Source organism: Acipenser ruthenus, chromosome 28 (assembly GCF_902713425.1).
Source record: "Acipenser ruthenus chromosome 28, fAciRut3.2 maternal haplotype, whole genome shotgun sequence".
Lineage (NCBI taxonomy): Eukaryota > Metazoa > Chordata > Actinopteri > Acipenseriformes > Acipenseridae > Acipenser > Acipenser ruthenus.
Genome location: NC_081216.1, coordinates 25,364,081 through 25,379,928, shown reverse-complemented (window position 1 = coordinate 25,379,928; position 15,848 = coordinate 25,364,081). Strand labels below are relative to the sequence as shown.

Below are 15,848 nucleotides of genomic sequence, written 5' to 3'. Positions count from 1 at the left end.
CAGCACGAGCAGTTGGAATCAGACATATATGTCATATATATGTCTGATGCTCTTCATCTGCGGTCCACTGTATCGTATCATATGATGCACTCCAGTCCCTCTGACCTTCCCACCTTTTATTTGTTACAGATGGTTGGCTGCAATGCATGGCTGTCAGCTTAGATGGTGCTGGAATTTTTAAAAGCAAGCTGCTGAGATCTTTCAGTATGATGAAGCAATGTCACATTGCAGCACACTGCCATCATAAATATACAGGGCTCTTTCTTGAGATTTGTTTTGTCAACCTCACCATTTTCTAAATGTTTTACTTAGTAAATACGTAAAAGTTAATTTGTTAAAGTTAATTCATGCAAAGTGCAGAACAACGAAACTCGCGCGCATTGCTCCGTACTGTACATCCAGTTCAATCCGAGACGTGATCACATGACCTCTGTAGTGTAAAACATGACGCTTGACTCGTATGAAATAATAAAACTAGTTTAGAAGTGTTCACAGGCTCTTCACTCTGCTGCTCCTCCTCCGTCCTCCCGCTTCTCATTGCAGTTCTCTCGGGTATTGTTCTCTGAATTACACTTTTAATGAGATTACAGTGTTTCCTTGAGAGTCAGGCAGAGTGATTGTGGGATGCTGGGAGAAAGAGATAGCAGGAAAGGGACCGAGATAAGGATCTCTCTGTAGAAGTAAATTGTAGCGGTGTGAGTAATTATTCTGTCCCCAGTAACATTAGCTGTCATGATAATGGAATATTCAGAAAGATTGATACTATGTGCCTAGGAGAAGGGAGCAATCATTAAAACGTGGGCACTTGCATTGTTTGCTGATTTGGATTCAGTGTTTGTATTCAAAGCCGTGTATGACCAGGGCAGCTGTGAAAGCAGAATTACGTTGAAGTTTGCTACGCAAATCTTTTTTTAAATTTTTTTATTAGGAGATACAAGTATACAGTACAGCAATTGAAAAATGAAGCATCAGCATTAAAACAATAATTTACAAAACAAAAAACAGTTTATCTGGTTTTTGTAGATGTCATCAATAAGTAGTTCAACACAGTATACAGTGTGAGCGTGTGTGTGTGTGTGTGTGTGTGTGTGTGTGCCACAATATTGTTGAATCCTGCATTGCATGACCTTATAAATTATAAGGTTACAACCACTACTGAGCTGTTTTCAAAATGAAAGCTAATTTCACCACGGTACCCCTACACGTAAAAGATTCATTCAACATGTTACTGACTGGTTTGTTCATAAATATGTATGCTTGCACCCTGCCTTTTCACTGCATTTTTACAATTTTGAAAAAGTTAACTAAGAAATAAGAAGCACAAAATTAAAAGAGTTTTTACCTGCTGACATGCAAAGAATAATGCAAATCTATGAAATACATTCTGTCCAGCACTTGGTCTGGAACATGTGACCAGATTCAGCATTGTATTTGTATTAACAGTTCATCTAAGCACGTGTATAAACTGGAAACATGTAGGAGAAAGCAAACGCACGCAGAGAAAAAATACATAGAGGATAGAAAATGAAAAAAAAAAGTAATTGAACACCTATCCAAATTATTCACCACAAAGATAGAGTGCCAGCATCAAAATACAACATTTGTATTGCGTTGTTTTTGTTTAACCTGAGACAATTAAAAACATTGCCAAGCACATGCAATCCTGCACACAGTGTACCGTACTTTGGTTATGGGAAAGTCTGCAGATGGAGGTGTTGCTGCTGACATGCTTCTAGTACAAGAGAGGGATATTTATTTATTTATTTATTTATTTATTGATTTATTTATTTGCCTTACACCCTAGATATGAGGAAGCATGTTTGTCTGACTTTAACCACCCTGCTTCAAGCCCCTTGAATGGCAGAACGATAGTGCAAGTGTATTTCTGCATCAGGCATTGATGCCAGACTGCAAGCGGACTTTCCTGGGTTTTATTGTCGATGGTGATCTTCTGTCTTCTGACACATTTTAAGGAAGATTTTGCTACCCTCAATGGCCATTTGGTCACCTTAGATAATGCCCAATAATTGATAAAGTCCCCATTTCATTGAAAACTTATTTTAAAAATGTGACTCGTAAGAGCTTGAAACCAAACATTACCTCTCGCGCAGTTATTCAGTTAAGAAAACCTTTTTTTTTTTTTTTTGGTCGCTGTCAGTCATTTTTATATTTTCTCCTTTTCATGTTCATTGAAATTAAGTCTTCTATGCGTCTTAGATAACAAGGTATGTAGATGAAGATAAAGTTAGTTTTTAGTTGGTACTTAATTTCTAAGATTAGTAGTTTTAATGTTGGTAAATCTGACCCACAGTGTAAAAAGTATTTTTCATTTAAGTACCCAGGCACCATTGACGTGGTAGAAGATAAATAAAAAGTAAGCTATACAGCAATAGAAACGCTTGTGGGTTATAGTTTGCATAGGGTTTGGGTGAGATGAGGGTGCGGTAGCCAGACATCTCAAAATATTGGTGTTTGTTTTCCCCTCGACAGATCAAATAATCTTGATGGCACAATTGCTTTAATCAAAGGAAGGATTGAAGAAGTGGACCTCCCAGCTGAAAAAGTGGACATCATTATTTCAGAGTGGATGGTAAGCCTAGTGTGAAATTGCCAGTGTTTGAGACTGTGTTATTTTCATCCAGGCTAGCTTGAATGATGTCCTGTGCATTCAGGTCCAAAGCTAGTGTAGTTTAAGATGTTGAAATTATTGGGTGGCTGTGCTTCAGAGAGTGAGTGACGGGGAGCATAATATTTTGTGACGTTAAAAGTCCATGAACATTTAATAAGTCTCAAGTCCGTGTCACTTGTGATTTTTTTAGGAGATGCAGGATTTTTTCAGTTTTGTGAAGGTAGATGACTGTTCTGTCTTGTTTTTAAAGCTGAGGCAAAATTTTCAAGGGATTGGAACTGTCCATATTAAAATACAATTACTGAACATTTAATTAGATATATTTACGCAATTCCAGTGTTCAGGCTTATTGAAGCAAGGAATTAGTATGCCGGAGATGAGATATTTCAAGTTCATAATTAGTGGAAGCAAAAGGCGCTACTGTGTGGGTAAATTCCCTTAGTGCAAGGTGTAGAGATCAAAAAGGGGGAGCTTATTTGTTTTAGGTGGAAAAAAAAATACCCTTTGGCCTTTTAAAAATGTACATTGTTTACGGTCCTTTTCTGTATTTAAAGGATGCCGTTCAGAGACAGTCCATAATTCTTCAAGTGTGGTAACCCGCCAGTCTTATAATCAATTATCAATTACAGTTAATTGATCGCTTTTTTTTTTTTTTTAATTAGGTTTTGTGGTGTCCATGTTGTGTCAGAAACAGTCAGAAGAAAGCCATTTACCTTTTGATTCCTGTTTTATCTGTTAAAGATATTTTACAACATGGGCCTAAAACCCAAGCATTTAGTAATTGACAGATATACAGCTCTGATTTGGGAGGGGTTTCTTACATTCGGGTTGTGAACTTGCTCGAGTCACGGTCCGTGTCATTGAATTCAGTTACTGTAAGGTTAGGGATAGGGTTAGTCAATTTGAAGTATCTACTGTGAAATCCCTTTGTCGACAGCAATCCTATTTTTTTCTACAGGTCCTTGGATGCCTTTTCACGGTCTCAAAAGAATCCGGAACTTCCTGTCCAGGTCTTTGCTCCAGCCATGCTCTTTATTATTGAATTTACCCCAATTTAACCCTGATCAGGGCCGTAACGTAAGCACCTGATGCTTTTAATTACAGCCGTTAAACCTGGAATGGAATCGCTTTTCAGGACCACAGTTGCCTAACCCTGTAGTAGAGGCTTTGTCTGTCTTGGTTAAAAGTACCTTCTGAACTTCTGAACTTCTGTATTATTTTTATAACTGCAATGGATTGATGGATTGGCGGGTTAGTAAATTCAAACTCATTAAAGACTGACTTTTTCTGTAATAGCCTTTCTTTTTGTTCAAAGAACATGATGTGAAGACATTGAAAAATACAGTGTACCCATTATTGACTGATGAGATGAACCAGATTTCAATCACCGTACTGTTGTTTTAACTTCAAAATATTGATTAATAGGCTCAATATCTGTTTGCTTTACCACTACTTGTGCAATGGATTGAACAAAACAATTATTTGTTTGTTGTGGAAACTGATGGAATATGTCATGGAGATTTAAAAATGACCCCGATCTACACGACAGTGACTAACACCAAAAAAGAGGATCATTTTAGAAATCCGCCTTTAACAGTGAACGTACGGCAGTGTTTGAGAATAGGGTGGCTACCTGAATTCTCTGGTAGGATTTGTCGTAGTTGTTGTTTTATTCTGGCTGTGATTTATTTTTAGTTATGACTCGCTCAAAATAATCCCCAAGGGAAAGTTGCAGAGTTCTTTTCAACATGAACCCTGTTTTATTCACTGTACCTGTGCAGTGGTTTTCTGGTAGAATACAGGACCAGTTATTTTTTTATAGTCATTGCAGCAGATAATTCAATTATGCAACATTACATGCCAATATACACCAATTGAGACCCCTTTACCAAGACTGTAAATGTGTCTAAGTATTCTTAAATGAGAAAACAATTTGTAACTGTGGGACAGGCTAGGATACTGGGTTGGGTAAAGGAAGTTATTGCCACTTTAGTTAGATCTGTGTTTTTCACTGTGAGTGAAACAAGTTTCTGCCTTTCGTTGAAGTTCAGTGGCCACCAGCTCCCATCTCTCTGCACATCTCAAAACGCTCAATGGCGGGTTTGTCACACTATTTATGTACTGCAGTCTCATTCTGTTTCTTCTGCCCCTTCTGGGAGCAATGTGTGTGTGTTTGTGTGTGTGTGTGTGTGTGTGATGGCAGATTTGATTGAAATTAGTGGCAGGGTGGACTATGCTTTATTATCTCCTGTCACTGGATAGCCTGTCATCCAGGGGAGGTGCTGTATTCATTCATTCTGTTTGTCTGGAAACACCCCAAGTTAAATTTAAAGTAAATTTTGATTCATTCCTTTGGGTTTGGGTTTGGGCATCAGTTTTGTTGTTTGTAGGGTAGAGGCGCCTAAAATGAAGAAAATTGAATTATGGATTATTTTCATGAATGATTGAAGGTTTATTGGCCCGTAAATACACATTTAATAATCAAATGCAAATAAATAATTCTATTTAAACGGACTATTTTGGCTAATTTGCCAGTGATTTCCACTGTATGTTGCCTAATTGATTAGCTACTTGCACTTGTGAAGTTCTTCATTAAGAACTGCTTGGAATTAGCAAGATCATAGATACATTGCCTTCAACGTGTTTCTAATTGCGGCATTGTAACTGACATGTGCAACGTTACTATTTCTTTATTTCTCTTTTGTCATGGAGAACATAATTGCTTGCAGTGCAATTTTGTGATTTTACAGTGTAAAGAATTCACAATTTTAAAAACATCTGAGATACAAACTTCAAATATGCAGAGTTATAGAAACTCCTGGGGCAGAATATCTATATGTATTTGACCTTGACCTCTGTCCTAATAAGGCTTCCACTTGTCATGAGACCTTTTGACTTCTGGGTGTCAAAGATTGAATGTTTTTAGGTATTGGCTTCAACAGAGATACCCTGCAATATTCTATACTTGTATTTTAAACAAACTGTGCTTCATGATAAATGTTTCATTTGCTTGTGTTGACCATTTTCCACAGCGTGGTTTTCACAGGACAATGCCTCCAGTTTCCATTTTGGAGCAGTTCTGCACAGCAACCCTCCTTTTATCCATTTTGTGTCTAGAAGCTTGTGAGGCATTACCAGGGGGTCTTGTTGTTGAGAGCGACTTGTTTTCCTCACAGTGTCCTTAAAGTAAAGCATAGCACAAACGGTGGAAAATCAACATTTTCCATTGTGAGACTTGTTACACTGATGGTTATGTTGTCCTGATTCAACTGCCATATCCGACACATTACTTTCTGCCGAATGGCCAAAAACAACAGCATCTGTAGCAGCTTCCGATACCGTTGTTTTGATTTCTGAGTATTACTTGGGCTTGTTCACAAGAATAACCAAGCAATCACATTTTGTCTGTCTCGCGGGAAGTGGTAATGATGTTTTGCAATAATTAGAAAAGTGCATGTGTGCTTGAGAAATGCAGGCTTCTGTAGAAATACGGCTGCCAGGTGGTCATATTGGATAACTATTAAAACAATCTCATTATAATTATAAGTAGATATCTAATTACCATCACGGTTTATATATTTTTTATCGTCACTGCTCATTGCTCTTTGCTCTGTAGAATTATTCAGCTTTTCTTAACAGATTCTTCCACATATATTCAACTTTGGAGTTTCTATACGTTGTATCTGTGTACTAAAGCTAAAAATAACAATACTGTAATTTTACAGAAGAAACGTAAGAGATCTGACCAAATGCTTTTAGGTATTGCCTCCAAAGTTGATACCCAGCTATATTCTATGATTTTTTAAACAATCTGTCTAATTCTGAATTTAGTTACAAACAGTTATTCCACCTGCTCTGACTGCTGTTCGCGGATCCTACTTTTCTGAAACATGATTGTTCATATTTGAACGCGGAATGCAGATATCTATTTCTGACAATGCCTTGTTTTATATACAGTGTGTATGGATGTGTCTGTTTGTGTAGTTACGTTTCACTGTCAAATGATTCAACGCACTGCTAGTTTAAAACCACCACATCATCCCTTCTGCTTGTAAAAGAGATGAATGGGATTTGTCTTTCAATGAAGCTATCGGTGAGTTTAAGGACCCTTTTGATTAAAAAGGACACAGCTCAGATGTTGTATATCTGCCACTTTTGCATAATACAGAATAGTGGTAGAGGAGAAAGAGAGGAAGGGCTGAATTGTTAGTCGGTTCTGCAGAAAAAGGGACGTCCTGCTGGATTTGAAAGGATTACAGAACAAATGTAAGTATGAATTTTATACTACCATTAATAGCATTTAATAATTATATATATTTATATAATAACTGTTGGTTCCGTACAATAGTGTAGACCAAAGCAAGTCAGATTGCCTCTTCCTGGTGTCTAATCATACCCACAGTAGGCTGACGAAGCTCCCTCTCCATTCTCCACCCTTAACCCTGCCCCTTGGCTCAGGCTGGGTCCATGATCGTCCTGAAGCGTCAATTGGGTGATTTGTCTCACTCAAGACAACAGACTAGCGGCTAAATACTTTATCATTGTGCATTTTATTATTCCACTGTTCAGCCTGTTTGTCATAATACACATTTTATACCAAGTTTTGAATTTTTGTGACAAAATGTACTCTCTGTGAAAGATTTTCTGTCGGCTCAGAATTATTATTATTATTAATTTTTTTTTGCTGTTTATGGTCCACAAGAGCTACACCTGCATTCAATTTATTTATAGCCAAAAGGTGTTTTAGATTTTAGTGAAATTCTAAGTGAATTATACCTATAGGATCCCTGTTGTTGTCATTTTCTCCAGCTATTCAATAATACATTTATTTAGGGACACAGCATGAGTCCTAATATTTTACACACTTTGTTTTTGTCCACATGCACGAATCTTGCTACTCATAACCGCTCTGAGATTTTTCTGCTTTATGTAATTATTTCCCCCAGTGTGCTTTTCACATTAACCTCCTAGTCATACAATCAATGAATCTGAGCAGTGTGAAGGCCAGGCTACCCAAGCATCCCAAAAAATAATCACATCCTGTCTCCCTTTGAAAATGCTGCACAAGAAACCTATCCACAGGGGCCTTTGAGATGCTTTCATAGCGCAAATGGGGCTTTCTTGGTAACCGTTATAAATGCACTGCTTCAGTGATACATGTGATAGATGTTTGTATGCAAATTATTATTAGTATTATTAGTATTATATTTTGTATTTATTTTTGTGCTGATTGTGTCTAACTGTTACACACTACATGTTGAACACAATAACCTCCTTGATTTTACACCAATCTTAACCAAACTTTTATCATATACTTCCAGCCTCCTATAGACGTCTATAAACTATTTATTATATACACACGTGATTATGAGCACCCTCTGCATGTGCCTGCACTGGTTATTACTATTTCATGTATTTAGTTAAGAACAATACAATGGGAATTGTTACTCATGTATTCAGTGGCTGCACCCAAGACAGAGCTTTTGTATTATTATTTATTAATTGAATTTCACAACTCCTGCTTAACTCTAGTTGAGAAACGGTTAGAAAGGCTGCTGACAGCAATGCTGGCAGATATAAAAATATTTCCAAGGTGGTCAATTTATCAGGAAATATTCAAGATTTAAAGTGGTACCAAAAAGTGAGCAAAAAACAGATTAGAGGGTAACTTGATTTGATCAATTCTTCTGCCTAGGCAGCTGTCCAAGATCCGGCATACAAAAATACTTATGAAGTACATCTCTGGAGTGAGAAACCTTCATTATTTCCATTTTTGGATCATTTGTTTTCTTGTCGACTGCTTTTATCTCGGTCACTCTCAAACTTTGTATCTCTTGGGCTTGGCATATAATACTGTGTCTTTTTTCAGAAGCGCTCTGAGCTGTAGCAGCGGCAGTTTCCAGTAACTTTCCATCGGGTCTGTGCTTTATCGGTAGTGTACTAGTGGCTTTGGCATTAATATTCCGCTCACAGGTTTGTGCAGTACAGCTCCCTTTCAGGTAATTAATTGTGAAGGTGCTAATGCTGGAAACGTGAACTCGGGCAGTGCAGAGGCAGTGGTTCCTGGAGCATCATGGGAGTCCATGTCAGGTATAATTCTCCTTCCAGATGGCACCCCTACAGGTGAGGCAGCAGCCTGTGAAATTGCATTCTAAATTACACTGCAGATGAGCAGAGCACACAAGCCGCACACAAGAGACGATTGTTCTGATATTGGTTATAAATGGTATGGTTCAGGACCAAGGACAGCACTAAACTACTCCAATGCAGATGAGATATAGGAGACAAGAGGTTGAGAGGAGGAGAGAGAGGTGGAGCTGGGTTAGTTTAAAAGGTCACACAAAGGACAGTGACCATTGGGAAAGCCTAGCTAGGATCGTCATTTTTCTTTTAGTCTTCATTTGCATCTTAAAGGGATTGTTCACAGTGATGCAACTGACTGTATTTCTAATTAGCTCTTTATTTTCTTAATGTAATAAACACAACCGTTTTATTTCTTGGGGATTGATTCCACTTATTCCATTTCTAATGTTTGATCATCGTCCTAGGAATGCTGCAATATGTCAATGAGTGTTCACACAGTAGCAGCCAACCAATGGCAAGTTTCTGTTCTTGTGAGAATTGCATAAGGATATGTGTGTGTGTGTGTGTGTGTTGATTAACACATGCTTAGAATTTGTTTTAACGAACATGCCAGAAAAAAAAAACCACAAAAAAAAAACAAAACTGCGAAGTGAACATAGCGATCACACCTCCACTATAAAAGATAGGTCACTTTTGGAACCTGCTGTATAGATACAAATAAGAAAATCTCATTATTGTAAATGGTATGAATTGGGACAATTGGTGGGGTGGGGTTACTGCTTGTGTGACTTTTTTTTTTTTTTATGAAAAAGGGCATTTGTACCTTTATCTGTTTCTTTGAGGCCAAAGTGTGATTAATTTATACTATTATTTGGAGTATAAAACAGTGATTTTCCACATTGTTGGTATGGTAATTAGACATTTCTAATGTCAAGGCTTTCTCCTTAGGTTTTAAAATCAGGATCATTACATTTTACTTTTATTTGCCAATGACTCTGCCACCAGGGCATTAAGAATAACGCACGCTATTAATAGTATTTTAGCAGTGTGTGTGTTTGTCTTGGTCTCTGCATCTATCAGCTTCCACTACAGCTATTTGGAAGATTCAGGAAGATGCCTGCAAAAGCCATGTACTTGCTGCAATGAAATAATGGTGGGCATCTTATTGTACTTGCCCATGTGAAACAATAGGTCACCTTGGGGTCATGAGAAGCATAACAGAGGCTGGATGCAGGCATCAGTGGGGGAATTGTTACACAGTCAGCAGAAATTGTGCTGGTGAAGTTTCTAGGGAGTTTGAGGACACAGAATCAATTCTACAGCCCATAAACATTTACTGCCGTAATTAAATATGCAGTGCTGTCCATGTGTATTGCGTATCTTTTGTGACCTTGTTACTATAATTGTGTGTGTGTGTGTGTGGGTGCGTGGTTGTGTGTCTGTCTACTCTGTATATATAAATATAACCTTAAACACTGCTTGCTGTTCTAAGCATTCTGTTGTTGAGAAGTAAAGGATTCATTTATCCAAGGCTTGTCTTTTGATATTAGTGAAGTGGGGAGTCATCTTAATTTTGTTGCAGTTTCAGAAATCTTACCAGGGCAGCCTTGCCAGAACTTTCCATTTTCACACTAACTGTCCATCCTTTTAATGACAGTTACTGCTGGAGTGCTGCAACAACTCAAAACAATGCCAGGTGTTGGTTTACAGCCCAGCAGAGGATGAGAATGATCGTTCATTGGGAAGCCGTTCATAGCTTTTACTGTTAAACATTCTCTTGGGGATTGCTGTTTTATTGGCTAATTCAGCATGCTTGATTGTTTAATATAGGGCCTCTGGGGCAGAGCCTGTCGAGTATTTGTGAGACTGTACTTTAGAACACAAGGATTAGGTTAAGTTAATCTTTGTTCGTTTTTAAGGAGGGTTTATTGTATCGTATTATATTGGTTAATCAATGGGACTTGTACCACGTTAACTGAACATAAAATTCCAATCCTTGGAAGAATGATCTTTTAATAGCGATTTATTCAGCCATTGTTCAAATGGGTAAAATTTATAAAGGCAGGAACAGAATCCCTTTGTCCCGGATCTGCACCAGTTCTTTGGTTGTTCTGCTCGGAATACATACAAATGAATGGTACACTCGCTCATTTCACTGTCTTTTTACTTTCTTCTCTTCGAATCAATGCTGGACTCTCTTCTGTATGCGAGGGACAAGTACTTGGCAGATGGTGGATCAGGTTTGTGTTGATGTATGTGATGAAGTATGTCCCATTTGTACTATTCAATTCATTTTAAAATCTTATCAATTCTCAGCAACACTGATGAAGCTATTCATCTGTGATATTCCACCACGGATGAAGTATGGCCCCATTATAAGATATTTCCAGACGTTCATTTAGTCTATTACAATATATATATATATATATATATATATATATATATATATATATATATATATATATATATATATAGAAAGATAGATACCGTTTTGAATGCCTGTTAATAAAACATTGAGCCACTGCTACCTTATGGTTAAGAGAAATACATTTTTTCCTTCTTAAAATAAATTAAATTCTTACATTTCATGTTTTGTATTTTGTTTATCAGATTGATATTCATGTGTATTTTTCTCTCGGTTTTTATAGTATTTGTTGGTTATTTAATTAATTAAATAAATAAATAAATCTTCTAGTGTTATGTATTCATCTCTCGTTCCCCCACCAATAGTGCTCAGTGTCTGTCATTGACCCAGCTTAATGATTTGTTACAAACCATGCCCCGACAGTAAAGTTGTTCCACAACGCTGGTTTTTAGTAGGCTTTTAGGGACAGTGACATGAAAGGGTCACCTGGACTCCAACATGAGGCCTTGCCTACAGTGAGCTGTGGTTGACTGAGAGACTTTTTTTTTCTGTTTGCTAATAGATAGAACAGAACATGATGGCCAAAACTAAACAAGACACACAACATTCAAATTCATACTGATGGTAAAAATGATATATGGTTGATAAGATCATTATTTGTTTATTTAGCAGACGCCTTTATCCAAGGCTACTTACAGAGACTCATGAGACTGTGTACGTATCCAGCTAGTGCATTAACAATTACAGCAGTATCCTTGAACAGAAAAAAAGCATGGTTTATTGCACTTATTGATATTATATTCAGCCTGATTCCTGTTTATCATCTCTGTTCCATAGCATTGCCTGCTTTAGACTTGAGTGAAACACCAGGTTTTGTATGCAGGAGACGTCGATGATAGAACAGATTTCAAGCTCTGTATGGACAACTCTAAATTAGGAACACTGGCCCAGTGCCAGTGTCCTCCCTGGAGATTATAGTCCCACTGAAGCATCATGGGTACTGAATCGACACATATGCCATGCTGTGTGGCACACTCACTGAAGAAGCAAAAGTTCTTAATGATAGCAATTTGGAACGTGACAGAGAGTGGTTGTTGTCCAGCCAACAGGAACGTTCCTTACCACAACAGATCTGTCTTGGGAATCTCTGTGTAATACACCTAGGCTGGCAATTGGACCAAAGAAGAAAAGCCTACACTAAATACATTTTGATATCTGACAGACTTTGAGGCAGAGAAGATTACATCCAATGCTTTTAGTTTTACATTTGAAATGGTTTCCGCGTTCCCCATAACATTAACCTCCCTTTATCCTTAAGTGTCCTAGAGTTTGTGAGGCATTACTGAGAGATGAAGGATTTTCCCTCTTTGTGCTGTGACCACGTGAGCTTCTTGAAATGACTAACGGGTTCGGGGCAGTGAATCGAGAAGGACACAGATGTCAAAGCCATGAATCTCTGTGAAGAGCACCGCACTGGGCCTTCCTGCACTGCCCAGTCAGCACTTTCGTAATTTCACCTGTGCTGGGAAATAATAATTTAATTTACTATGCTAATCGGAGAAAAATGAAGCGACAAATATGTCATGTAGGGACGGTGAAAGGTTGCCTGATGTTGAGGCAGGTGCTTGGCAGGCTGGCAGGCACTAGGCAGAAGGAACCAAGCCTCAACCGATTGCGTTTGCTATCGTGCTGCTTGCATATTGTAGGTATCCGTTCATACTTAAAGTTGTAGTTGTTATGTTTCAGTTGTCCTTGATCCCTTCAGAGATACATCTCGGTTATCTGAACACTTTCCTAGTAAATAACTTCTTTTTTTCTGCAATAAGAGGTCCACTGTTGTGGGCTGCATGGACTTTGTGAATAGTGAGCATGTCATAAATAATATGAACCATTGTTGTCAATGTAAGCTTCCCCTCTTTGCCCCTAGAGTATGCTTCACGTCTGCTCTTAAAGTGTTTTGCTTGCCCATTTGTTTATTGGCCTCCCTAATAAAATACCGCATTATTATGTTGTGGTTTTCTAATACAGACTACAGTAGCACTGAATGAGGACTACATTGAGACCACAGGACGCATTTCGGATGTGATATAAGACTAATTTGAACCCAGTCCTATTGCATTAACCCAATGCACCAACAAGATCTTGATTCTAGTTTACCCTGCACAGAGAGCTGGCTCGGCTATATTTTTGCAGTATGTGATTCCACTTGTCATGCTTTGTCGCTGGTAGAGGCAGTGTTCATCCATTCAGTTAGTTGATGATTGGTTTGGTTACACTGTCAGTGACTCAAGAGTTACCTGCAGTGCATGAAAACCCTTACTACATGGGCTGAATTTTCTGGTGAAATGAATTATGATGCAAAAGATGGGTTTTTCATGTGCAAAATCCTCAATTATTAGTTTGACTAAATCGACGTCCGTTTCTGTTACCTTTCAATTGTAGGTTGGGAATTGACGTGGGCAGGTGGTTGTTAATGTCTAGTTCGTGAATGGTTGTGCTTTGCATGAACATTACATTCTATAGTGGTCCCTGTCATTATAATGCATGCACTTCTCTAGAGTCTTCTGAAGTGGTATAATACTAGCATTAAAAATTATATAAATCAACTTGTGTCAGTGTTTTAGTTTTTAGTTGTTTTTTTTTTATGCTTGAAGCTATGATTTGATTTTATAAATGCGACGTCGGGCCGGAAAATCGTAATGGTTGGCAGATATTTTGAGCTGTCTGTAACGGATTTCGAAAGATGCATTCAAATGCAAAAGGAATATTAATGTGATGTACTGCACCAAAATATAATGGTACGTGGATGTGTTCAGTGCCACCAAAGATAAATCTCTGCAAGGCAAACTTGTTCTGGAATTCTAAGGACTCAATACACTTTTTCAAACCTGAATTGTACTATTGTGATTTTCGCTGTGTGTTCTACTCATATTAGGAGGCATAGTTAGCATTCTGTACTTCTAAGTCTTGGATTACTGCAGATAAAAATGTGGCCATCTCCATCAGGAGGTGCAAATGTATCATACGCTGAAATTAATGTGATTTATTGTAAAAGTCTTGTTCTCTGGGACGTATTTAGAATGCACACCCCGTTGGTAGTTCTTGGCATGTTTGATAAATGTGTTAGGGGTGTTGTTTAGATGAAGATTTAAGAATATGCCTGCTAGGATTACCTTCCATCTGTACCAATAGACCCACGTAATTAATTACAGGTGCTTACAGCTGTAAGAAGGGGAAAAAAATACCTTTTGGAACCAGAAATGAGAAAACACCTGTTATGTCGCAAAAACAGGATAACCACAGCCTTTTTTGTTCTGTCAAGGGTGGCTGTGTCCAAGAAAGTAAATAAAATAAAAGGTCAAAATGAATATATAATGAGAGCCGGTTTCAAACCAACAGCCTAATGGACTGGAGCCAGTCGCTCTTGCCATTTCCACAGGGGCTGGCTAGCTAGTCCAGTGTGGTGTTGCTGATCCTGCATCAAGACCTTGGTCAAGCAGTAGCCCATTGGGACCATCACATGTATCGTACTGTGACAGGATATGTATGGTATCGTGCCTCTATTTAACAATGAATATAAACATGATGCAGACACATTGCCCAAGCCTTTCACATCTGGAGTCCACAGGTGCAATGATTTTGGTAGGCTTCACTGGTCAACTTACCCATTATTAGGCAAAACACAACTAGATGTCTTTAAAGCAGTGTCTAGGAAAGCGAGACCAAGAGTTGGATATGCATGGATGCTAACATGATCTTGCACCCCAGAAGTGCTCCCTTTGGGACAGGGTTGAGACAGGCTCATGGGTCAATGTGAGGAATACCCCGATGCCACTGTTTGTGTATCCCTATTCTCAGATGACTTTGGTCTCTTGTGCTGTCAAACCTTTAAGGAAAATAATATAAATGGTGACTGGAGTGACATCAAGTAGAGACGGGCGTGTGCTGAATAATGGGTGCATGCATGCATGCATGGAGTGTTGAAAAGGAAATTGATTTTTCTTTTCTTTACTCCAGACCTATGTTGTGTACTGACTGAAAGGTTCATGGATGTTTTCATGTTAATGAATTTCTGTACACCCCTAGCAGTAAATTATAAGGAAGGTCATCAAACAGTTTGAAGATGTTTTGATGAGAACAAAATGAATGGCCTGCTCAACGCCAGAAAACGCACTGAGATGGATGTTGGAAAAGCGGGTGTTTGAAAAGAATTACTTTGTCATTAGGTAAACCAATTAACTAGTAATGCGGTCAACTGGTCGAAGGACAAGTAAAGAACAAAAAAATGTATCTGAATAGCAGTCTTCCAGTAACCCCTAATATTGAAATGTCTCAAAACATCTATGATATACCAAATGCGCAAATGTAGTTAAAGTGCTGTTGTAAAAATCGTAATAGAATTGAAATAACAGCAGTTGTTGGTTTATATGTAATAGAATATCGAATTCTGTATTTGTTGCATGCCCTTGCAGCAACCCCAAACTGTGCACCAAAGCAAAGGTATCATTTTAGTACTGGGACTTGATAGATTTATTTTTATTTTTTTATTTTTATTAATCTGTTTTTATATTACTGCAGGGTTTTCTTGCCTAAATACTCCAGCTGAAGTGTATACCTGAAGTATACATTTTCCTTTCAGTTGAGATGTTGGTAAGCCATTAATCCCAAATTGTCAGACTTTCTTCTGTGTGCATGAATATGTCCCAGCATCTCAAGAAACTAAGCAGTTAAAACAAAAATCCAACTTTGATTTATTAAGACCACAAAAAA

The 15,848-nt window shown here is 38.0% G+C and overlaps 1 protein-coding gene across 4 annotated transcripts in view; it reads left to right on the top strand.

Annotated features, from left to right (window-relative positions):
- The window catches only part of LOC131701980 (protein arginine N-methyltransferase 3-like), a 36,155-nt gene that overhangs the window by 7,229 nt on the left and 13,078 nt on the right, over positions 1–15,848 (top strand). For 2 of the 4 annotated variants that reach the window (XR_009309215.1, XR_009309214.1), the window contains exons 5-6: positions 2,491–2,590; positions 3,588–5,253. Coding sequence is in view for 1 of the 4 variants with exons in the window: in XM_059003201.1 (XP_058859184.1) it covers positions 2,491–2,590; positions 3,588–3,671 (184 nt within the window). In the remaining 3 variants the exon portion in view is untranslated. Of the gene's footprint in view, positions 1–2,490; positions 2,591–3,587; positions 5,258–15,848 lie in introns of those variants that run through there. The other 2 variants (XR_009309216.1, XM_059003201.1) reach the window with 2 other exon arrangements.